The 25,643-nt window shown below is 47.7% G+C and overlaps 1 protein-coding gene across 9 annotated transcripts in view; it reads left to right on the forward strand.

Moving 5' to 3' along the window:
• The window catches only part of POP4 (POP4 homolog, ribonuclease P/MRP subunit), a 147,377-nt gene that overhangs the window by 8,127 nt on the left and 113,607 nt on the right, over positions 1–25,643 (forward strand). For 3 of the 9 annotated variants that reach the window (XM_069216727.1, XM_069216728.1, XM_069216729.1), the window contains exons 2-3: positions 5,815–5,878; positions 25,106–25,191. In XM_069216727.1, coding sequence (XP_069072828.1) covers positions 25,161–25,191 — 31 coding nt within the window. In that variant the 5' untranslated portion in view covers positions 5,815–5,878; positions 25,106–25,160. The remainder of the gene's footprint in view (positions 1–5,814; positions 5,879–25,105; positions 25,192–25,643) is intronic. The other 6 variants (XM_069216731.1, XM_069216730.1, XM_069216733.1 and 3 more) reach the window with 3 other exon arrangements.

Consider the following 25,643-nt stretch of genomic DNA (forward strand, 5'->3'; position numbering starts at 1 on the left):
TTCTGAAAACTAGAAACCCAAGGGAGTCCAGGGAGGTGTGACTTGCGTGGATCCCCAGTGTTTTCTTACCCAGAATTGTCAGCAAACTTGAAATTTAGCTAAAAAAAACACAATTTTCCCACATTTGTGTGTGGGATCACCGGCACAAATTTCCTACCACCTAACGTTCCCCTCAGTCTCCCGATAAAAATGATACCTTACATGTGTAGGTGGGCCAAGTACCTGTGAAAGGGAAGAGCCAAAAACATGTTGAAAATGAGGGGGAATCAAAGCAGGTCCAAAAGGGCAGTTTGAAAAAAGAAAAAAAAAAACGTTTTTGGGCTGACAAGTGGGGCAGAATTTTTATTGGTATAGATGAGACAATGCTGGGTGGTAGGAATTATGTGGATTCCTGCAGATTCCGGGAGGTTGCATCACAAAAATGAGTGATTTAAAACAAAGTTGGAGGTTTGCAGGGCATTGTGGGTAACAAAATGGTGCGGGTGCGTATGGAGCACACTACCCTGGACTCACCCAGATGTTTAGTTTTCAGATGTGTCTAGGCCTTGTAGCTTTTTCTACATGGCAGTGTCCAAAAAGTGCAGCCCTCACCATTCCAAGGGGGACGATTTTGAGAGTTAGGCAAGCTTTAGTGGCCCAAATGTAAAACCAAAACCCAAAATAATCAAATGACCTCCTGCTTGCCGTGGGGTAAGATGTTTTAGTGTGCGGGGGAGAGCTGAAAGACTATTACCCCTTTCAGTTGGAGAGGGGGCATAACCATGCCCATACTGGTTGCTAGCCACCACCCCACTATTTTTTTAATTCCCTGGAATCTAGTAGCCTTTTGTCCACCCCCAACCCCCCACCCCCCTGAGTGGATCAGGGGTTATTGCCTCATCAGAACAAGTGTGGCCCCATTCATTTGGGGTGGTGGCATGACATATCCCCACCCTCTTCTGCTTTTTTTTTTTAAAGAATCTTCCCTGGTGGGCTTTCTGCTGAGGGCAGATGGACCTTACAAAAATAGCCAACAGTAATGTGTCCCCATGGGGAGCTACCCTTGCCCAAGGGGCTACCCCCATGTCCGCAAACAAAGACACACACCCCTCCCCCCCACCACCCTCCTGGGTGCCTAAGTGGTTTCTGCCCCCAAGGGGGCATAGAAATGGCCTAAAATAAATATGCCCCCTAGGGGAGCGCCTTTGCCTAAGAGATAGCTCCCCATCTGTAAAAAATCAAAAATCCCTGGTGCCTAGCGGTTTCTGCCCCACTTTGGGAACAGATCGGCCTAATTAAAATAGGCTGATCTTCCCCCAAGGGGGGCAGAAATGGCCTAAAATAAATTTCCCCCCAGGGGTGCGACCCTTGCCTAAGGGGTCGCTCCCCAAATGAAAAACAAATGATCCCTGGTGTCTAGTGGGTCCTGGGCAGAAAAGGCCTAATAATTAATTGCTCCCCTGGAGAGCGGCCCTTGCCAAAGGGGCCGCTCCCCTTATACATAAAAACAAACAAAAAAAATCCCTGCTGCCTAGTGGGCATTTCTGCAGCCCGATCGCTTCACGATGGGGCTGCAGAAATATCCACAGAGGCATGAAAGGCCTTGCCTTTCCTTTCGTGGCCCTGCCTGCCCCCATCCCAGGATCAGAAGAGAAATGCTTTGCATTTCTCTTCCGATCCATGTTGGAAGATGAGCTTCCAATGCAGTGAGCTTCCAATGCGGTGGGAGTGGCCTCTAATGAGGTCAGCTTGCGATCACACGCTGACGTCATCAGACATCGGCAGGAAGGCAGGGGTGGAAGAGGAAGCAATTCCCCTGCCATCCCTGTCTGGGGGGGGGGGGGCAGGGGGGCCATGGGGGAGCACTAGTGCTCTCCCCCTGTGAGTCTAGTGCAGGACGAGCTGGTCTTGTCCTTGGCAAACGGAGATCGTGGCCGAGGGCGAGACCAGTTCATCCAGGGCACTGTAGGGGTTAAATATGAGGACTCTTGATGTTTCGATATAAGGTTTTCATGAATTTGTTTTTATCCAGAAAGCAGCTGATTGTGTGCAAGTTCAAAAATGTTTCCTTGGGTAGAGATCAGACTATCAATTAATCAAATTATTATTTGGATATCAAAATGCATAGAACACCAGCAATTAGCCAGAGGATTGTATGAATAACCGGGAAAGATAAAGAACAAACAGCTGAAGCCCAAGGAACTCCACAAGTTACGTTTAGAACGTCACCAAATTGCACGGGTGGAGATGGATTGCTTGAGACCTCTCGGCTAGATAGATTAGAGGTAAACCAAGGGAATACTTTAAATTCAGGTTGTACTAGTTGATTCCTAAGCACTGGATGGGAAACTGACAAATGGTACACTATAATTTTGTAATTTTAAGGTTACTCTACCTTCGTGATCAAGAATCAGACATAAACATTCTGGCACAGCATGATATGCTACTTCCAGCTCATGAAACGGTCAGAAGTCAGTTGGCTAGCAGACAATAAGTACATACATTTCTATGGAGCAGATGTTTGAGAAAGAGAATTTAATAGAAAAGTCAAGAGGAGTAAGAGTACAGAGTGCAGGCTTTAATTCTGCAGATATGTTGAGAATGGTTCATGATCACAAACCTGTGTAAAGGATAACACACATCACATAATTAAGACCACGTTTTCTGTGTGGAAAATAAAGAGACCGGGATTTGCAAACTTATACAGAAGGCTCAATGTACTTAGAAGCACACACTAGTTCAAAGATATTTACCGCTCCTCCATACTCTTAGGATTTTTTGCAGATTCTGCCACTTACAATTACTATTCTCCTCCAGGTTTGACTTTTCACCTCACCTCATGTCCAGCCTTTTATCTTCTCTTGCTGATTCAGCCCCTCTTACATCCACCACACTCTTACTGCTCTCCTCTTAACATCTCATCCCTCCCCGAGGCTCCCACCTTTTTTCTCTGTTTCTCCTACTCTTGCATCCATCTTCCCCTAAACCCATCCATGTGCTACTCTTTACCTCTCATCATTCCACCCAGTCTCTCCTATTCTATTCTCTTGCTGGTTCTGGCTCTCTTACATCCACATCTCCCTACCCGGCCTGCTCTTCACCTCTCCGCTCCCCACCCAGCCTTTATCTTCTCTTCTGGATTTGCCATACTAAATCGAGCTATGCCTTCTCCTTTTATCTTCACTTGTTGCTTCTGCCCCTGTTGCATACACCTCTTCTTTCTCCTCTTGCTGACTCTGCCCTTCTTATATCGAACTCTACCACCCTCATCTACTCTTCATCTCATCACTCACCAAGCCTTTAACTGTGTGTTGCTGATTTTGCACATTCAACATCTACCTTTGACGCCTCTCTACGTCTTCATCCAACCTCTTACTATCTCTTGCTGAGTTTTCTCTTTTCCATCCACTTCACTTCTCTCTGTGACCTCTCTTGCCACTCTGCTTATATGTATTTGCTGGTTCTGCCCTAATATAGGCAGGCCTCTTATTCATGTACTACCTTCACTGTTCATCTCTTCCCCCAGCCTTATAACTTTTTTCACTGGTTCTGCCCCATTTACATCTTCTGTCTATTTTCCTTCCTTCTGAACCCTATAATCCTCTATCACTGATGTTAACCCCTCTTACACTACCTCTTCACCTTCATGCTCTACTCTCATTTCTTCCCTAGCCTCTAACTTTATTTTGTGAATTCTGCCCCTTTTAAATCGATCTCTCAGCGATTTATTATTTTTTTTATATAATTTTTTTCCCCACAGCTTTTTTGCTTATCTTTCTGATTATGTCCCTCTTCTATCCACATCTTTCCTCCATGCTGCTCCCTTCACCTCATCTTCTCCCCTGCCTCTCACCTTTCTCACTCATTCTGCCCTTCTACATCCAGCTTTCACAATTCCCTCTTTTCTTCATAAGGTTTCTTGATCTGCCTCGTCTTACATCTACAACCACCATCCATGTACTGCCCTTCACCTCTCATTTCTTCCTTCAGCCGCCTAATTTTTTTTCATTGATCTGTCCCCTTTACGTCCACCTGTCCACTTTGTTTCCTTGCCTCCCGCCACTTACCATGTATCACTTTATCTACCTCTCTGATAACCACTCCTCCCTTCCATGCTCTACACTTCCTTATTTCTCTTACTATCTCTTAACTTACTCACTGATTCTGACCCTGTTATGTCCACCTATAATATACCTTGTGTACACTTCACCTTTCATGTCTCTCTAGCCTCTAATCTTCTCATTAGTTCTACCTCTCTCTTGTCTTTCTCTGCCAGCCTCTTAACCGCTCTTGGTTGGCCCGACCTCTTATATCCACCTCACTATTCCCCCTCCATGCCACTTAAGTTCTCCTTATGGTTCTTTTTTTCTTACAGCTACCTCCCCTATCAAAGCACTGCCTTTCACCTTTCTCATCATCTTCAACTTTGATCACCGATTCTCCCCCTTTATTTCCAAATTTCCATTTTCCTTAGCCTCTTCTCTCTGGTTTTGCCTGTCTCACCTCCCCTCCATGCTCTTCATGTTTCATCTCTCTCACCTCTACCCTCCCATTTACTGCTTCTTCTCCTCTACCCTCCTTCCCTCCCATACATTTGCTATTATCCACAGCTCTTCTCCCCTGGCCTCCTACCTTACTTCACCTCTTGGGCCAGAACACAGCACAGGCCCTGCAGCACAGATGGACTCAACAATTCAGTGGGGCCCAGTCCCTCAGGGGAAGCTCCCATTCACCCCACAACCAGTGAATATCTGTGAGATGTGAGAGACTCATGGGCCCATCATCACATTCTGCAGAAGTGGGGGTATCATTGTGCATTAAACCACTGCTTTTGTGTTACTTTAGATCTCCTTCCCCCTTCCACTCTCCCCATGCCTCTTATATTCTTGTGTGGATTCTGCCCCTTTTACATTTCTCTCTTTTGCATGCTATTCCTTTTTACTTCCACCAAGACTCTTCTCTCACCAATTATGCCCTTACATGCACATCACTCCTTCCTCCAGCGTCTTGCTCTTTCTTGCTGTCTGTTCCTTACGCTCATCTCATCCCCTCTGCGGTACACTATCATTTCCCCCATCTCTTACCTACTTTAGTTTGTCTTACCCTTTTAGATTTGCCTCTCCCTCGAAACATGTATGAAAAGCAAAAGAGGACACCAGACCTCCTTCGGTGCCCTTGAACATGGGAAGTAGGGATATCGGATGTGAGCATGCCTGATGCTGCGGATTAGTGCTGTCCTGTCAGATGTGTGAAACAAGGATTGATGGCTTACACGAGATGAGTGTAACCAGGAGATTTCATTGTACTACCCTTGGGGTGCTAATAATGGATGTTGGGTCACCCCTCCTTCCCTTTTCCTCCAACTCAATTTTATCATCTCTGCTTGCTTTGTTGAAGACCCAATTGTTCATTATTCCTTCATTTCATGTAAAATCCATGAAAAGGAAAAGACACTGTATGCTTCTACTCGCCTAGAGTTACTCTGTTTTACTTTTGTATTCATATGCTCATTTAAAAAAAAAGAAACAAAACCAGAATAAAAAAAAATGACCTCTCTCTGTTTTCTGCTCCTCTCCTGTTAATCTAATTGGAACATGATCAGCACCCATTACAGGGCTCGAAAAACCTACTTGACCACGCGCTTGGTGAGTCATTTTTTTATGGGTCGAGCTGTTTTTACGACCTACTCGCCCCTTCTGGCGAGTTGACACTGAACAGATGTTCTGTTCAGTCAGAAAGTGAAAAAGAGGCTTTTAAATCATGTTCTTGTTGCGTTTGCTCTGTGTTCAGAGACGAGGCCAAAAGTCACTTTGTCTTTTTCCATTCTGATTGCAGAGTTCCAGGATTGTCTAAGGTGACCTGTCTGACCTGCTGTGAAAACTGTGAATTGAAAGAGTAGGTGGGTTTTTCCTAACACACAACACTTAAATAACTGTCAACTGTACATTCATTTCAATATACATTTCAGTAGCTATGAACATTTTTTTTTTTGTTCAGTGTGATTGGAAAAAATATTTTAATAGGATGAAAACAAATAAGAACAATTTACTTAGTGTTGTACAAATGATAAATATGTTTCCTGAAACCCAGTTTTCACAGATTATTAATACACTACATAGTTTTATCAGTAAAGCTGCAAGTTAGTGGGTAGGTTTGTGGACATTCCTTGGAAATTTACTGTCTGTAAATGAAGGTGCTACCATATCATGCTTTAGTAAAAATGTTTATTGAAAGTGATGTTTAAACATAAACTGGGAAATAGTTCTGCCCTGAAGGTAATGCTGTTGGTAAACTAAAGCAAGCCACAGATCATGTATACCCTATATGTGGGCTAGATTCTTATTATACATGGAGCGCAGATTTACAGTGTTTTGGCGCAGGGCATCGCTGCAAGCCTTCTTGCTGCCCTGCCCTGAAAAGGTCAGGAATGTGCGGTAAATAGAAGATATGGCGCATTCCTGTCCTTTTACCCTGCGCTGGCGCACAAATGGCTGAAGTGCGCCAATGCAGGCACCCTTGCACCATGGTGTAAGGCTGCCTGCGTTGCGGGAATAATTGTTTTTGTGCAGGAAGGGGCACTTTCTACCACAAAAACAATCCCAAGAGGAGTTTTCCTCTATGTGTGCTGCAGAATGCAGCACACATAGAAATAGGAAAAAAACGGGGCGAAATAAAGAGATTCCTCCCGTTGCATCACTTCTCTGCCACCCTTGGAGTGGCGTAGGGTTTTGACGTCTTCCCAGGTTTACAAAACCTTGTAAATCTGGGAATGCGTCAAAATTCGTGGGTGTTGGAGGAAACACCCACGCAACACCCATGGAAATGCCTCCCTGACAAAGCAAGGCAATGCAGTGACTTGCGCTCCATTGCCTTACTGCATACAAGACCATGTAAAGCCGTGCAAAGTGGCTTTGCGTGGCCTTGTAGATATGTGACAGCAGCCTGCGTTTCCAAAGTGTAAAAAAAAAAAAAAAGTGACTAATTGGCGGAGCAGGCCACTTGTAAATCTGGGCCTTAGTCTATTTAACTAAACAAAACAGTTTATATGTGAGAATGAAGGAAAAGGCAACTCGATAAAATATTTGCATAGGCTCACACAATTTGAGACACATTTATGTGTCAAGTACATTATAGTTAGGTCGATTAGATCATTCAAGTTACTTGACCTGCAGGTCTAGTAACAATTTTATGATTTTTCAAGGCCTGCATTATAATACAAGGCCATTCCCATTTTTTTGTATGCCCTGCGGGATTCCCTGCTTTTCATTCATGCAGGGGCAGGGCTTACTTCACACTTAAGGACACTTCGAGCACAGGTCTCATCGCGGTTATCATGCAGATGCAGAAATTAGGCAGAGAGAGACAGAGATGCAAGCAAAGTCTGTCTTTAGAAGGGCAATTTAAATACTTACAACAGAACTGGAATACCTTCCAGTAACGCAGCTCACCCCAGGGATTAGTAGGTTATTTTGCCTCAAAGGCACATGGCTACAGAGCCCAGGAGAGGGAGGCCCCATCCTTGGGCCTTGCAAACTGCACCATGCGTACAAGGCTAAAGGAGTGGAGGGGGTGGGCTGCCCACCTGGAACTTGTAGAACTGACACCTATTTAAATGTGATGGACTGGTGGGGGACTCCATAGCAGTGAGAAAGCGTGGTGCCCTGGGCAGCTGCCCATGCCAGCCCTAGTACTAATGGTTGGCTGTAGCTGCTAGTGGGACTTTATTCTGGAAATAGGTTCCAGGAGACTGTTTGGGTGAGCAATGAGGGGCAGCAGTAAGAGTATTATCCTGGTAAAGGGCTGGAATAGAGAATTTAACCAGTGAAGATTATTCTTTTTTTATTTTTTGCAATTTTATGTAGCATAAACATGGCCCAATGGTGTTGGAGCGTTTTACAACACACAGGATGCAAGGTTACAGAATGTGACATTAATAGTAGTTAAACTTGAACTTTTACATCAGTGTATGTATACAAGGGTTACCACGAGACAAATACAACCATAGGGCAGATGATATGAACAGTTTTAACAAGGGCAGATAAGGTTACAGTGGAGAAAGTAAAAAAAAAAAAAGTCTGGTCGAGGATAACTTAACCAAGATGTCTGTGAAATAGGAGGAGCTTGAGGTCCTTTTTGAAGGTTGCTAGCCAGGTGGTTAGATGGAGAGGGACGCAAAGAGTTCCACATTCATGTGGCGCTACCAGAGAAAGACTGGCTCATGTATTCATGTTATCACCTGAATGTGGGGGTTTCCAGAAGCAGTGTTTGGGCATCTCTGGAACCCCTGTTTTCTCAGGAGATTTAGTTTCTCGTTTAGATGGGAGGGTGAGGAGGAGTGCGGTACTCTGTGTGTACTGCAAGCAATTTTTGAATTGGACTCTCACTTCAATGGGGAGCCATTCGAGGGTTAGTAGGGCAGGGAATATGTGTTAACATTTCTTGAGACCTAGGACGAAGCGTGCTGCAACATGTAGTGTTGCTCTCAGCGGGCCTAGGTGAACTTTGGGAATGCCTGAGAGAAGGACAATCCCATAGTCTAGTCTAGAGAGAATGAGAGACTGCACCAATGTTTTGAGGTCTTGTTACGGAATCAGTTGTCTGATACCCTAAAGCTGCTTAATTTGGTGTTGTGCGCTGTTGGCCATTGCTGCTATGAGAGTGTGAAGATTAAGACGATTATCTAGGGTGATGCTGAGTGTTCTGGCACTTGTGACAATGGCGGGCAGCCTTAGAAGGTAGGAAACTTGGTCGTCCATTCTTGTACTGGCATTTTTGCTTTAAGAGGCAAAATCAAAACAAAATCTTTTTTTAGTTGGGTTGAGTTTTAAATGGTGTTTGGACATCTAGGTTCGAATATTTAAGAGTGTATTTGAAAGCAGGGCAATGTCTTCTGGGGATGAAACTTTCAAGTATATTTGGGTACTGTCTGCACATAGGTGTAAAAGAATTCCAGAGTTTGAGAATCACTCATAGTGGTTTGGGGTAGAGGTTGAAGAAGGTTGGGAAGAGGATCAAACTTTGAGGGACACCTTGGTGAACGCTGACTGTTCTGGAATGAGTTGCTCATTTTCACAGCTTCTGACATTCACTTGCAAGACAAGGTCCCATTACTGTCAATTAAATGCCAAATGGACATTGAACACTTCCTTTTTTGGGGCTATGCTTTTTAACTTGTTAATGTTTTTTCCACTCCTACGCATGTTAGCCCTGTAAACTAAGGCCCTCATTACAACCCTGGCGGTTGGTGTTAAAGCAGCGGTAATACCGCCAACAGGCCGGCGGTAACAAAAATGAGATCATGACCACGGCGGAAACCGGTAACATAGAGAGCCACTATAACACACCGACCGCCACTGCGGTAGCAGCAAACACCGCCACGGTCACCGCCAACAGTCAGGCGGGACACAATGTACCGCCCACCCTATCACAATCCGCCAGCTTTTCTGCGGCGATACCGACACCATGAAAAGCACGGCGGAAACAGGACTTTGAAGGGAAACCACTCACCTCTCGACAGTCAACAAAGAACCAGGATGCCTTGGAGCCCGAGCTGCAGGTCCTGCCGATGCTGGTCTACCTCCTCATACACGACTGATATTAAAGGCCGGCGGAGGCGACCACGGTGAGTACTGCACCTGGCACACAGGGGAGCGGGGGAGGAAAACGAGTGACTCACACACGCAGCACGCAACACCCCCACCCCAACCCTCACCCACAACACCATACGCACAAAAGCATGCGACAACAGTACATTTACACCCTGTTACCCACTGGAAGAACGTGAGGACAAAAGGAATTGAGTTCAAACTGTGATATTGTGAAATATGCAGATATAGTTAACGATTTGAAAAACAGTATATACAAATATTTACAATATGTACAGAAGGCCGTACACTGTCCCTTGCAAATGTCCATGGCCCACTGGGCCAAAAAATCATGGGCAAAGCCCACACTTGACCCCTGCCTCAAAACGGAGAGAACACTGCAGGGGCATCAGGTCGTAAACACACAGGCACCTCAGGGGGAAGGGGAAGAGGGGGGCACCTCAGCCGGAAGATGGTACTACGCCACTGCTCCTGGAGGGGGCAACATGCCCACAGCGATGTCCTGGGGAGTGCAAAGCCACAGTCTCTCAAGTGGGTGGTGTGCCCACTGCTTGGTCTTGGGGAGTGCAAAGCCACAGTATCTCAAGTCTCTGAAGTGGATGGCTTCTCCATTGGTTCTGGAGGGGGCCTTGTGCCCAGTCTGCTTCAACCTGCCATGGAGGGGCTGAGTGGATGGCTTCTCCACTGGTTCTGGAGGGGGCATTGTGCCCAGTCTGCTTCATCCTGCCAAGGATAGTGATAGTGGAGGCATTTCTCCACTGGTTTTGGAGGGGGCATTTTGCCCAGTGATGCTGCACTTTGGGTGTGGCAGTTCAAATTCCCTCACCTGGGTGTCTGAGGCACGAGATTTGCAGTGAACAGGTAGCATGATACTCCATGGAGGCAGGGCCAGACTCCATCCTTCAGCTACTAAGGCTGCAAATCGGTGGTAGTGCTGGTGGGGGTGCTTCAAGTGGTGGTGGGAGGCTGCAGGCCGTCTCCTGCTGCCTCGGATGGCTGCCCACTGGGGATGCTGCTGCTGCTGACAGTTTTTGTGGCACCGGCTGGGCAGGTGACAGTGCTTGCGGCGGTGTCTGTGGCAGGAATGCTGCCGGTGCTGGGCGCGTGGTGCAGGTGCTGGTAGTGGTGGAGGGAGACACCAGGCTGTCTCCTGCAGCCTCGGACGGCTGCCCACTGGGGATGATGCTGCTGACAGTTGTTGTGGCAGCGGTGATGCTACCTGCGGCAGTGCTTGCCACGGTACAGGTTGCGGGGCTGTCAGTACTGATGGTGGGCACCAGTCCCTCACCTGGAGCCTCTGAGGCCTGACGTGCCTTGCCTTGGGTTTTCTTCCCCTTCCCCACCTTTGCAGATGCTGCTCGGACCTTGGCACTGGCAGCTTGAGTTTTGGAGGAGGCCTTGCTGGGTGGGTCGTGCTTCTTGGCCATGCTGCATGCTGGCCCCTTCTTCACCTTGGCAGGTGGTGGAATGGGTTGGTCCTTTGCAGGTGTCAATGGCACACTGGCTGCCCTGACGGGTGCCCCCTTCTATCCTCTGGGACTTGCAGGTTCCACAGCGTCCGCTGACTTGGTGGCTGAGGTGCTGGCCCTGGATCTGGACACCCTGGCCCGAGGTGCAGGACGAGGAGGGGGGGTGAGGTGGGTCAGAGGCCAGTGTTTGCCAGGAAAAGTTTTTTAGACACACTGGGACGGGAAGATGGAGAGTAGGAGTGGAGGAAAAGGTAGTGGTTGTAAGAGGTGTACGTCCTGATGAGTTTGGGTGAAGGTGCCTGGGCTGGATGCTGTTGTGAGGTGGATGGCTGTTGGGTGGGTGGGTAGGTGCTTGCTTTTGTGTACTTTGGGAGGAGGGGGTCACAGACACACTGGGAGAGGGCACAGGAGATGTGTGCATGATTGTGGGGGTGGTGACTGCTCGTGAGGGCTGTGTTATGATGGGCGTGCTGGTGATTGAGGCAGTGGATGAAGATGTGCATGCAGGTGTGAGTGTAGACGCTACTGGGAGGGAGGTAGACAAGGAGGGGGAGGGGAACATGATGGAGGCAGTGGATGTTGGTGTGTTTGCATGGGCATGGTGCTTGTGTGAGTGCCTATGTTTGAAGTGTGGTGCTTCTGTTTGCCTGAGCCACTTTGTGTGGTGATTTAGATGCATGCTGGTCTGAAGGTGTGCTTGGGATAGGATGAGTTAGAGGGGATTGGGTCTGGGTAGTGGAAGTTAGAGGGGAAAGGCTGGACACAGGGACAATGGCTGCCATCAGTGCTGAGCCCAGAGCCTGAAATGCTCTCTGTTGGGACGCCACACCAGAGTGAATGCCCTCCAGGTATGCATTTGTTTGTTGCAAATGCCTCGCGACACCCTGGATGGCATTCAGAATGGTTGACTGCCCAACAGTGAGGGATCTCGGGAGGTCAGTAGCCTCCTCACTGAGGGCAGCAGGGCTGACTGGGGCAGGAACTGAGGTGCTTGGGGCGAAGGAGATGCCCACCCTCCTGGGTGAGCGGGCACGGGAAAAACGCTGAGGGGTTGCTGGGAGGGCGGTGCTGGTAGGTGGGTGGCAGCTGTACCTGTTGGAGTGGCCCCAGAGGTGGCGCCACCACCAGGGAGCTTCCTTTGGAGGAGGAGTAGCTATCTGTGGTCTCCCCTCCTGTCCCAGTCGTGGAGCTCCCCTCGCCCTCCGCCCAACTGGTGCCTTCACCCTCGGTGGATTCAGCCTCCAGGCCCATGTGGGATGCAGCTCCCTCCGTCACCGGTGCCTCTGCTCCTCCACCAGATGATGCTAATGCACACAAGGACAGGGCGAAAAAACAAAAAGGGGGGGGGGGGGGAGACAGAGGATACACTTGGTCAGTGCCAGCAACACCACTACTGTTGGCGTACACAACACACAGGGAGCTTCCCTATGCACTAGGCCATGCCCCAACCATTTACTAAGACAGTCACCAGCCCATGGGGTACAATGCCTAACACCAGCATCTACACACCTGAAACCCACAGGATCCTGCACAGTAGTAGATGGCCACTTACACCATTGGGGTAGGAGTGCGCCAGAGCCTGCCCAACAAGGGACCTACCTTGACATGATCGCCCTGGCCTAGGGGCACCCACAGCCTACATCCCCCACCCAGCTACCTCCCAAAGCGCGCAAAGTCAGCTTTCAAAATCTGTACTCACCCCCTTGTGGCTGCTGTGATGCCCTCAAGCGCCCATCCAACTCCGGATAGGCCACCACCAGGATGCGGAACATCAGGGGAGTCCTGATGCGACAGGCACCCCTTCCACAGTGGGAGGCCAACCCCAGCTGGGCCTCTGCCATTTTCTTGGTCCAGCGGCGCAGGTCCTCTCATCTCTTGTGGCAGTGGGTACTTCGACTGTAATGGACCCCCAGGGTCTGCACCCCCTTGGGAATGGCATGCCAAATATCCTTTTTCTGGTCGGCGCTGACCTGGAGGAAAAAGACAGCATAAAAGGAATTTACTCACCCGTCCGGACCGGCACACTCATTGCCCCTGAGTTCCCACCCATGCCCTGACGCACATACACTGACCACCTCTCATGCAGCACTCAGGCCAGGACGCCTCAGCACCCCCCAACATGTGGCTTACATCCACACCACTCCAAACATGCATTGCCCACACATCATGCTCACAGCGGACTCACCTGTTTGTCTGGAGGACAGTAGAGTAATGTGTACTGGGGTAGGACCCCATCCACCAGTTTCTCCAACTCCTCCACAGTGAAGGCAGGGGGCCCTTTCCCCAGATACATGAGACATTGTCGCTTCCAGACACAGGTCACAGCAGCACTTGCAGTGTGGGTCTTCTCCTGTTGCAGGTCAGGTAGCAAGTGAGTGAATAGTTAGAAAATGGCGGTGACGTCCACAGCGGTGCGTACGGTCACCGCCGGCGTACATCACCATTGGCTCCTGTAATCCATAGGGCCTAATAATAACCAATGCAAATCTGCACGGCGGTCATCGACCGCCTACCGCGACGGCGCACAACACCAGCGCACTTCCTCATTTCCACTGGTCCCTCCTCACAGGCCAGGCATCTGCCATTTCAGGGGTGCACAGGGCATGGCACCTAACTGCGTCACAGCAGACATTGGCTCATCAACTGACTAGTGAGTTCACATACTCTTTCTGTAAAGTAAACAAATAAACATTAGTGCAGTATATGTGGAAATATGACCCTCTGCTCACCGTTCTCTTCAATAGGCTTCAACCGCTGAGGCAGCATATGAGATGGCAGCATCCTCCGGTGTACAGACCCCTGGTGGACCTGTCGACAATGGAGGACAGACACATTATCATCACATACAGACTTGATTGTGCCACAATTCAAGATCTGTGTGCCCAGTTGGAGCCAGACCTGATGTCTGCTATCCGCCAGCTCACAAGTATTCCCCCCTCTAGTGCAGGTCCTGTCACTGCTCCATTTCCTGGCAAGTGGTTCCTTTCAAACTACAGTGGCCATGGCATCTGGGATGTCTCAGCCAGTGTTATCCAACATGTTGACCAGAGTGTTGTCTGCCCTGCTGAAACACATGCACAGCTACATTGTGTTCCCCCACGTGGATGAATTGGCCACAGTGAAGGCCGACATTTATGCCCTGGGACATATCCCTAACATCATTGGTGCCATTGATGTTACACATGTGGCATTTGTCCCCCCACCCCTGGAGAAATGAACAGGTTTACAAGAATAGAAAAAGCTATCACTCGATGAATGTGCAGCTGGTGTGTTTGGCGGACCAGTACATCTCCCATGTGAATGTCAAATATCCTCGCTCTGCGCATGACACATTTATCTTGAGGAATAGCAGCATCCCATATGTGAGAGGCACCGGGTGTGGCTAATAGGTGAGCCAAAGGTCCCCACTGAGTATCAGTTGGTGTCTGGGTATGGGATTGCCCCTAAGGGTTAGTGTGTATCTAACAGTTGTCACCCTATATTTGCAGGTGACTGGTTACCCCAACCTCTCATGGCTACTGACCCCAGTGGGGAATGCCAGGGCAAGGGCAGAGGACCGTTGCAATGAGGCACATGGGCGTACAAGGAGGATAATTGACAGATCCCTCGGCCTCCTGAAGGCCAGGTTCTGGTGCCTCCATCTGACAGGTGGATCCCTGTACTACTCACCCAAGAAGGTGTGCCATATCATCGTTGCATGTTGCACAACCTGGCCTTGAGATGTCAGGTGCCTTTTCTGCAGGAGGATGTGCCTGGAGATGGTCTTGTGGCAGTGGTGGAGCCTGTGGACAGTGATGAAGAGGATAAGTATTGGGGTATATGCAAGGGGCTGGGGTGATGGTGGAGGAATGTCCAGTTAGAGTCCAGTCTCTTGGTATCACAGGTGCATTGTCCAAGGGGGCATAGGAAGAGGAGCAATGGCAGTTCAAGGTGGACAAGATAACAGGGTGGGACAGAAGGGTGACTATCAAGAGAGTCCTATTTCCTGGCGGGGGTCTTGGCAATGTTCTCTGTCTTCTGCCTGGATTGCAGGGACTGTTTGTGGGGTGGTTCTCCTTCTGCAGGGGGTGGGTGCTGGTGGCCTGTTGTTCCTGTGGCGGTGCCTCCTGTCCACTAGCGCCGGCGGAGGTGGAAGGCTGTTCCTCGATTTGGCTAGTGTCAAGCGCCCTTTGTTGTGCCACTGCCTCCCTCATGGTCTTGCCCATGTCAGCCAGCACCCCTGCAATGGTGACCAGGATGGTGTAGATTTTTGTTAGGTCCTCCCTGATCCCCAGGTACTGTCCCTCCTGCAGATGCTGGGTCTCCTGCAACTTGGCCAGTACCTGGCCTATGGTCTCCTGGGAATGGTGGTATGCTCCGAAGATGTTGGAGAGTGTCTCATGGAGAGTGGGTACCCTGGGCCTGTCCTCCCCCTGTCGCACAGCAGTCCTCCCAGCTTCCCTGTTGTCATGTGCCTCTGTCCCCTGAACAGTGTGCCCACTGCCACTGACCCCAGGTCCCTGATCGTCCTGGGTTTGTGGGGTTGCCTGGGGTCCCTGTAGTGGCGGACACACTGCTGATTGAGGTGTCCTGGGGCCAGTGGCATGGGCCCATTGGGTGTGTACTGTGCTGGTGTTTCCTGAGGGGGCGGCTCTGTGGTGGGTTGGGACTGTGGCAGGGGAACCGACTGTCCAGAGGCCCCTAATGGGCCAGGTTGGTCATCCTAATCCAGGCGTGCAGAGCTGCTGTTGTCAATGTGGGCCTCTTTGGGGGGTGGGGGGGCTGGATGTAGCTGCCACCTCCTCTGGTGACGTTGAGTAGGGGTCCTGTTGGGATGCAAATGCATTGTTATGTATCTGCGTGTGCCATCTTGTACATGGGTGTGTTTCCCTGTATGATTGTGCTTTCCCTGTTAGCTTTGCCTTGTGTGGGTGGTGAATTTGTGGGATGGCTGAGTCTCTCTACTGGGCATGCTTTGGTGATGGGTGTCCATGCAGGTCTGTGGGTGGTGTCCATGCATTGTGGTTGCATGAAGGGCTTGGGATTGGGATGGGTGGGTTGTGATGGTGGGGTATATGTGAGGTGATGGAGTGATGAGAGTGAGGGTAAAGGTGGGGGTATGTAATGGCATGCAGGTAGGGTGGGGGATGTAGTACTAAAGACTTGACTTACCAGAGTCTAGTCCTCCTGCTGCTCCTGCGAGGCCCTCAGGATGCATTATTGCCAAGACTTGCTCCTCCCATGTTGTTAGTTGTGGGGGTCCACCGCAAGTCCTCTGTACAACAATCTGGTGTCTTGCAACGACGGAACGCACCCTCCCCCGTAGGTCGTTCCACCTCTTCCTGATGTCATCCCTAGTTCTGGGGTGCTGTCCCACGGCGTTGACCATGTCCACGATTCTCTGCCATAGCTCAATCTTCCTTGCAATGGACGTCTGCTGCACCTGTGATCCGAATAGCTGTGGCTCTGCCCGGATGATTTCCTCCACCATGACCCTTAGCTCCTCCTCTGAAAACCTGGGGTGTCTTTGGGGTGCCATGGAAGTGGTGTGAGAGATATGTGTGGGGTGATGTGTTGTGGTGTATGCTATGATGTGTGTGAATGGTGTATGGGTGAGTGTGTTCTGTGCCTCTGATTGAGTGGGTGCTCCTTGCTTGTCTCTCTGTGCTTGGGCTCTTTTTTTTTTTTTTCCTGCTGAAAGGGGTTGTGGGGAATGTGGGTGTGTGTCTTATATTGGATTGGGTGTGTGGGTGTGGTGTGTGTATGTGTCAGGTGTGTTTATTTTGTATTGTCCAATGTGGTGTAGTTTTGTATGTGTGTGTGTATTTTGAGTGCAGTGGTATGTACCGCCAATGGTTTACTGTGATTGAAAGACCACTGCGGTGATTCTTTGGTTGTGATACTGTGGGCGTATTCCTGTTGCCATTACGGTGTGGGTTTGGCTATCGCCAGTTTATCACTGACCTTTGGTCTGGCAGACTTGTGTGGGTTTCTGTATTGTGGCGGATTTCTATGTGTGAGTCATAATACCCGTGCCGGATTACTGCCACGGTCACAGTATGTTGGCCGCCGCCATGGTTGTAATGAGTGCCTTATTCTCTTGCTGTATGTTCGATAGCTAGAATTAAAATGTAAATGGTGGCAGTTTCTTAGTTTGGTAAGAATTGTCCATTTAAAATACCTCTCTGTATCGCACTACCTTCTATTTTTAGGACTCGACTAAGAACGTGCAACCTTGTCAGACTTAATTATATATTATTTTTTATTTTGCTTACAGTGAGTCTAGAGTCTGACAATCACATATCTTTGGGTGTGTTTGTCCCAGTCATCTCCTAACTTCGGATCTGTTGGCTTCTTAAACAGTAGCAGGGCCAATGTCTCTGTTCTCCCCTCTTTTTCCCTGGTCATTTCCCTTTACTCCCTTTTTACCCCAGTCTCTGTTTTACTTGTTTTGCCTCATGCATATTAAACTTCTTTATTGCTCCACTTCATCCTTCAATGTCTGTGCCCTTCGTGTTGCTTCCTCTATTTGTCCTGTCCATAAGCTCAATGTTTGTGTTGCCAACCCCCATCTGTCCTCTCTGTGGCCAAGCCCTTCCACTAGCTTCCCCACAGTTGTTCCTTCACTTGAGTGTTCATTGTGTTGCTTCCCTTTATAAGTCTCCTCTGGGCCGCAAAATGCTTTTTAATGTCAGAACAACAATCACGTTTGGTTTTCATGCCACCATGACACCATCATTTTGTATATGTAGCAAAGTCATTTTCTTGCCCTGTTCACCCCCTTTTTTTTGCCTACTGGTGCTGATGGTAACTGACTCTGACTGTGCCCTGGGCTCTGTTTGCCAGAGCCAGGCAAGTGTTATGTTAAAATACACACATGTAGTAGAGTGCATTAAGTATAGGGGTACCATTCCAATAGGCCTGACAGACTCTGTAAGCCCCTAGTATATAATAGGGCAAGGGGGTACAATCTGCCTATAAGCCCCTTCTATACAATAGTGCAGAGAGATTAGATGCCCACAGAATTTCTGCACTTGTGCACTGCTGTGCGCTGCCTTTCCTTTGAAAGACAGGCTGCAAGGCAGGCCTGCACTTAAAAAGTTAAATTCATACTGTTTGCATGACGGCCCCTATAAGTCCCTAAATAATATAGCAAGGGGGTACCAACTACATACAAGACCCTAGTGTATAATAGGACATGGAAGTAGAGGCCCAGCAGAATTGGTGCCCTTTGCCACTACTGGAGGTATTCTGTATTTTTACGTGCAGCCTGACTGCAGATTGCATTTAAATAGAAATGGTGTCCCAATTCAACTTTGGTACTATGGGCACTTTTAATGTGCCGATCTACCTTATTGTCAAAGATTAGGTACCTCCAAGGTCTCCCCTAGGTGCCCCAGGGGTGGGGAGGGTCATGTAACTATAAGCAGGGCCCTTCTAAAAGATGTTTTATAAACCCTGGTGAGGAAAAAACTGTTCATTTGATTTTTCCCTCATTGTAGATAATTGACTTCAAAGGCTATTATTGCAATTTTGTATCTTCTTGTAATTGTGAGAGGACGGTTCTGACCATCTGGTCCGCCCTGATTTGTTTTGCTTTTTGACCACCTGTTTTTTGACCTTTTACTGTAAGGGAGCCTCCTAGTCAGGGACTCCCTCACAGTTAACTCATGGTAAAATGGTCTGCCTGTGTGACTGCCGGTACCGCCTTGCTAAGGAAAGGCTGCTGTGGCACAGCAAGAGTAGGAGGCCCCGGGCTGGTTGTATGTGATCATGTGTGCACATGTGTGTGCACCAATGTGAGGGATCAGTCAGTCAGAGTATTTGTAAAGCGCACTACTCAACCCTGAGGGTCTGAAGGCACTGAGGGGCGGGGGGGCTGCTACTGCTCGAACAGGCATGTCTTGAGATGTCTCCTGAAGGTAAGTAGGTCCTGTGTCTGTCGTGGGTGGGAAGACTGTTCCACGTCTTGGTGGCGAGGTAGGAGAACGATCTGCCACCGGCGGTCGTTCTGTAGATGCGGGGGACGGTGGCAAGGGCAAGGTTTGGTGGAGCGAAGCTGTCTGGTCAGGATGTAGAAGGAGAGCCATCTGTTGAGGTATTCTGGTCCAGTGTTGTGCAGTGACTTGTGAGCGTGGGTGAGGAGTTTGAACGTGATTCTCTTGTTGATGGGGAGCCAGTGTAGGTCTTTCAGGCGGGCTGTGATGTGGCATTGGCGGGGGATGTCCAGGATGAGGTGTGCGGAGGTGTTCTGTATGCATTGCAGTCTTTTCTGGAGCTTGGCTGTGGTTCCTGCGTAGAGGGCATTGCCGTAGTCCAGTTTGCCGCTTACGAGGGCTTGGGTGACCGCCCTTCTGGTTTCAGTAGGGATCCATTTGTAGATCTTTCGAAGCATGCGGAGGGTATTGAAGCAGGAGGAAGAGATGGCGTTGACTTGCTGGGTCATTGATTGTGATGAGTCCAGGATGAATCCCAGGTTGTGTCCGTGGTCGGTGGGTGTCAGTGCGGTTCCCAGCGTGGCAAGCCACCAGGAGTCGTCCCAAGTGGAGGGGGTGGAGCCGAAGATGAGGACCTCAGTTTTGGCGGAATTCCGTTTCAGGCAGCTGTTCATTCGGCGATGGCCTTCATTCTTTCATGGAGGTTGGTTTTGGCGATGGCGGGGTCCTTGGTGAGGGAGAGTATCAGCTGGGTGTCATAGGTGTATGAAACTATGTTGAGGTTGTGAGATCGGGCGATGTTTGCGAGCAGAGCCATGTAGATGTTAAAGAGGGTCGGGCTGAGGGATGATCCCTGGGGTACGCCGCAGATGATTTTGGTGACTTCAGAGCGTAATAGAGGGAGGCAGACTCTCTGAGGGAATCTTGGGCAGGGTTCCTGGCATGTGCTGCGCAATAACTGAGCTTAGGGAGCATGGTGCAGCACGAACTATGCAGAGTGGGTGGTGACCTGGAGTAGGCCTCATGATATGGGTGTACACAGAGGAGGGATAGTCTGTGTGCTTACTGTCTTTTTACTGTAGGGACACTCCATTCAATGTCAGTGGGAAAGAGTGGCCTAGGGCAGTGGTTCCCAACCTTTTGACTTCTGTGGACCCCCACTTTATCATTACTTGAACCTGTGGACAGACCCCCCCCCCCCCAATTGAGTCATTACTGGAAGCTGGGGGCCTAATCTGTTAATATTATTTAATTTTCTAAGCAGTCGCAGACCTCCTGAGGAGACTTTGCGGACCCCCAGGAGTCCCTGGACCATAGGTTGGGAACAACTGGCCTAGGGCATAACGCATGTCCCTTAGAGCCCCCAGAGACCAGAGTCACACCAATGTACAATGCAAACTATATGAAAAGAATGATGCAGTAGGTTACAAAAGCATAGTTGTACAACTTCTGAGTCATCCAGGAATGTAATCTTTCTCTGACTCAGCTCAGGATTCGGGTCAATTACTGCTCTATCTAGCTGCCTGAGCAGGCCATGCATCAATCAGCCAGCTGTCAGCCCTGCCAGGAAATGGGGAAGCCCTGAAAGAAATGTTAGGAAGGAGGGGCTGGCTGAGTTTCAGAGTACATGTGGCCCTAGCTCCTGGGTGACACCATTTTGAGCTATCCCAGAAGACTCTGCAGGAAGGAGGGGACAGAGGCAAGGAAGTGATGGGGCACATCTGGATTGGCCAGAGGCGCATGCCTGCTGGACACTTCCATCCCCACTTAAAAGGTCCTGCACAGGGGAGAGCTCTCTATTTTGGCTGTGCTTCCCTGCTAGACACTAGGGCTGCAGACTGGCATCATGGGCAACTGGAAGGAAGAACCCTCTGACTGCCCCCTGGGGTAAGGACTCTGCCCCTGAAGGATTTCAGGCCCAGCAAGGTGCATGCCAGGGCCCAGTAAGCTGGCCCCCTTAATCCCCCTGAGGACTAGTTGGGGGAAAGGCTAGGCTAGCGCAAGGGGAGCTTGCTGCCCAGAAAAATAGGAGGACACCCAGAAGGAAAGCTAGTGCACGGAGTCAGTAGGGCTGGCTCTCTATAAATGGGGACCAGTCTAGGCCAGGAGGCCTAAGGAGAGTGCTCCTGGTGGTAAAGGCTCGCCACCAGGAGCAAAAGGACATGAAAATCCTCAAAATTGGCCCTTGAAGAACGCAGACGCATGACTTGAAGCAAGGCAGCTCTCCCCGGCACAGTGGGAGAGCTGTTCATTAGGTATGCATATGTTCCACAAGGTCTTGTGAGACCCAGCGTCATTCTGAGCTGTTTGCTCAGTTGGCCAGAGGAGGATGGGGGTCACCACCAACCAAGTGCCCATTGCCAGGAGGCACTGCAGGAACAGCGCAGCACACCCCCGCCAAACATTTGTGTCCCCACCCTAGATTGGGTGGGACAAAGGAAATATAACCTCCTAGACGGTTGCAACCAAATGTAAAGCACCAGTGTCTTGAAACTTTCTTTGCTTGTGTGACTGCAATCTAGGGGTGTAGGATGGCATTACACCAGGTTAATCCAGGGTAACCATAAACTAATGAGTAATCTAAAAGTAATCTTTATGTTTTTAAAGTATTTAAATCTGTCTCTATGTTCCTTGTTAATGCTGATTTGAGTAGTGAGACTGATAACCACTTTCTTGCACAGTAGATGTATTTATTTGCCAGATTATGGTGCGCTCACTGTACATTACAGTCAAATGTTGCATTGGGATACCATGGAATCTTTCTGCCATGTGGGGTGTTGGAGTATATTTCCTTTCGGGGGAGACATGAGAGATTACACCATGTTATCCAAGAGTAATTGCATAAATTTCTGTATATTTGTAAATTGTTGGTTAGTATTGGGGGGGGGGGGGGGGTGGTGTGTGTGTGTGTGTGTGTGTGTAATGTACTTTTACTTTATCAAAAGAAAAAGCACAGACTGGACAGTCATTTATTGAGTGTCATGCTTGTGTGCTTTTCAGTGGGGATTACTAGCCCACACCACCTCCCTTGGAATGCTTTGCAACGCTACCCTATGAGAGTCAAGAGCTGCAATAGGGTGTTTGGTTCCTAGTGGTGGGTGAGTGTGGAACCATTACTTGTGCAGGTCACACAACTAATGACCCACCTTCCAACAGTAATTATAGGAAGTAAAAGTGTAGAAGTCATTCAATGACTTAAAAGATTTGTTTTGATGATTCCAGCAAGGGATCAGTTAACCCCCCCCCCCCACACCTTTCTGACCCCCCCCCCCCCCCAAAAAATATTTGTAAACTGCTAATTCTAAACTTTTGTTTATCATGGTATAAGGTGATCCAGAATTAGATGCAATTTTTGCTCCCCAAATTTACATCTTATATACAGGTTTATCCTTGGAATTCTGCTCCATGTGTAGTACAGGGTCATCTATATCTAACACTCCTTCATAAGTAGCTTTGGTTATTTCACCTTCAGAATTCTCAGAATCGGACTGCTTTGTTACGTGTTTCAGATTTTTTTTTTTTTTTTTTGTTTAATTTAAAGCTAATTTCTTTCTACACACTTTAGCAAAATGATCTATTACTCCACAATATGAGCGTTTCGCCTTGGCTGCTGGACAATTCTTATTTCTAGCCAGGTGTTTCCTAATGCCACATCTGTAGCAAGAAGGTCACCTAGGCGATACTAGTGTGTGCGTCCCAAAAGGTTCCTCAGCAGCTGATATTTCCTTCAACCACAAGATCACATCACCACCTTTCCCACAAACCACTTAAAACTTTTCAGGGATGTGGGAATCCTATCGCCCGATGCCCGGGATATATTTTTGGGGGTCAAGGGCAACAGGTTTTCATGTTTAATTTGTCCTTAAGATAAGTAGGCCCAACCCCCTGCAGCACAAACCCCTTGGTTGCCAGTTTACAGAGAGGGGGACTGTCTGCAGTTGAGGTAATGTGTGTCCATATGTTAATCCTGTTCAAACTTGTATTTATGGTTCATTAATGAAAAACCTTCATAATAGGGGTGAGCGCTGTAAATAAACGTTTAATGGTCACAATGCACTACTGAAAAACAAAATGTACATACTTGTTTGAAACGTTTAACAATACGAGGCTAAGTATAATGCTTCCAGAATGCTCTCTGATTAAATGCAAATGTTTGCAGAAGCTTGTAAGAAAGAGTGATGATTATTTGCTTTCAAAATAAAATGTTCAGAAAAAAGTGCAAGTAGGAAAAACAAGTTTCGCTACTATTAAATTTTAGGTGCTATTTCTTTGAAGCGTGATTTAGTAAAATGTGTTGATGCATTCTAGTATTTCCCAAAAAATATTCCTAATGGAAAATCAGTTTAACCATTTTCAACAAGAACGTGGGAAGCATGAAAATGAACAAACATTAGCAAAACCAACAGATGCAACATTTTTTGTAAGTCTTTTGTTTTTTTCAATGCATGTCTTGTGTTGACATGGCTTTTGTAAACCTTTATGTGTTGGGAGCTGCCAGGTCTTCACCATTGAAACAAACATTGTCAAAAATCAAAAAAAGTTTAATGGTTTCTAAAAGCACATATTGTCACCAGTGCCATAAGAAAGGCCCTGCAGACCCCCTCAGCACAGCACCTGCCTGAGGGAGTCTGGATGGGGGATCCCTCCATGTTCTTTGTGTGGGTGGGCCACCTCTAGTTTCATTACGCCACAGTAGTCACTGGCACTGAACAAAACTACTTTGTGTGCCAATATGCTCCTTGTGGAAAAGCAGAATGCGATCACTCACAGTAAAGCTAGCTGATAGAGGAATAGAAGTTTATTAAAAACAAAATGTCTTTGCTTACCCCAGACCTACTTAGAAACCCAGTTCTTAAAGAAAGTCCCAAAAGTGCACCCATGGTAAAACGTCTTTGAATTCGTGGCTTTCATGAATTCAGAAGAACTTACAATAGTAGATCAGGAAATCGTACTCCTACAAAATATTTGTCAACTGTATTTTAGCATGAGTAAATGTGCATGTGTAGATTTGCTCATGTGAAAATCAATTGAGCTTTACAAGTTCACTATTCCTCCAACCACTTTTTTCCCAACCCTGGAAGAACTTCTACTTCTGCTGTTGTCAGGATTAAATTTCCAACTCTTCGCATTATAGGAAAATATTGGAGAAGAGCTGGTGAAAATCCTTAAGACATGCAAGTTAGTAGGTTTGCAGACTCAGTGGCAATTCAGCCCTAGAACTATTTCTTACTGCCTCCTCCAGCCCCAGTTTGTAAATCTGCGGACAAGTAGATTTTTTTTTTTTTTTTAAGAAGACAAGTAGATTTAAAAAGCTACCTGTCCCATGGACAAGTGGATATTTTATTAAATTCCACACCCCTGCTTTTGTATGTAGCTCTTTCGCGTGAACGAGACGTCAAGCTTGCTCAGAAAGATACTTGGCTCATCTGTTAAAAATCATGAATTTATGGACAGTTCTTATACACTTTCTTCTCTATTCAAGTGTATGGAACATAAGCTTGTGGCAAACTGTTACTTCATCAAACTTATGTAATGAGCAGGAGGCACGATCTTTTCACGGAGAGAATGCAAGAAGTCCTTCATATGACGATAAAGCTACATAAGCATGCTCCTGAACTCATTATTTTCCTAAAATTAGGGTTCAGTTTGCCAATGCTGAAAATGTGACTGTACCTTACATTGTGATACGGGAAATGTGCACATGTACTCCACTTCAAATAAATTGGCCTCTCAGTCACTGGGAATCTTAATTTGTTGCATCCATGTTAAGGCTAATTAACATTTCAGGTTAATACAAAAGCAAACAATATTGAAATTTGATTATTTATTATATAATTGCACATTGGAATATACACATGCAAGTAATCATTTCTGTTTAAGACACAGGAATACATGGTTATGTTTTCTCACCTTTCATCTTCTATTTGCAGTACAAGATGAAAAGCGATTAAAACGAGAAGGGACATATTATGTAAAACGCAGGTAGTGTCAACAGAAAAGGATTGGCTGATCCATGCTTCAAATACCAATGTTGTAAATGTATTTTAGCTCAACTGCTTTTATTATCCGGTATAGCTCTGAAGAAAATCTTAATGTGTTTACTGTAAATATTACTGACTCCCTTTCTTAATCCTAGAATAGGGATACGTTGCAGGAGCCATATTGAAACCTGTCTATCAGACTACAGCACCATGCAGCAAGAAGTCAAAAGTTCATCTTCTGGTATGTCTCTCTGAGTTTTCATTTCTGTGGCTTAGAGTCTTCCTTAAAGTGTCTTTAGCATGCTCTAACTTTCTGCAGAATTCTTAAAAGTGGCATTCAGAGCAGCCTCTTAGACCAAATGAGAAAACTTTGCGTACACTTGGCCCCCTCTGCTTTGGGAGTGGATTCTACTGTCAAGGCATGGTAGATCCATGCCAGATGTTCAGGTTAACCATGTAGGATAATTTAACTGAACTTATTTAAATAGACAGTAGTTATCTTGGAAATGTAGCGTTGGTTCCAGACCTCTGTGACCTATGCTAAATATATGCATGTGTTTAAATAGCCCAAGGCTTCATCAAAACAAGCTAGTGAATCCATGTAATGGAATAGTCGGTGGTGGGCATTGAATTGGGCTGTTGCTTTTTACAGCAAACAAATACCCCTTGTAGACAGATGCTCTGAAGCACTAA

The sequence above is a fragment of the Pleurodeles waltl genome, chromosome 12 (genome assembly GCF_031143425.1).
Source record: "Pleurodeles waltl isolate 20211129_DDA chromosome 12, aPleWal1.hap1.20221129, whole genome shotgun sequence".
NCBI classification, from domain to species: Eukaryota; Metazoa; Chordata; class Amphibia; order Caudata; family Salamandridae; genus Pleurodeles; species Pleurodeles waltl.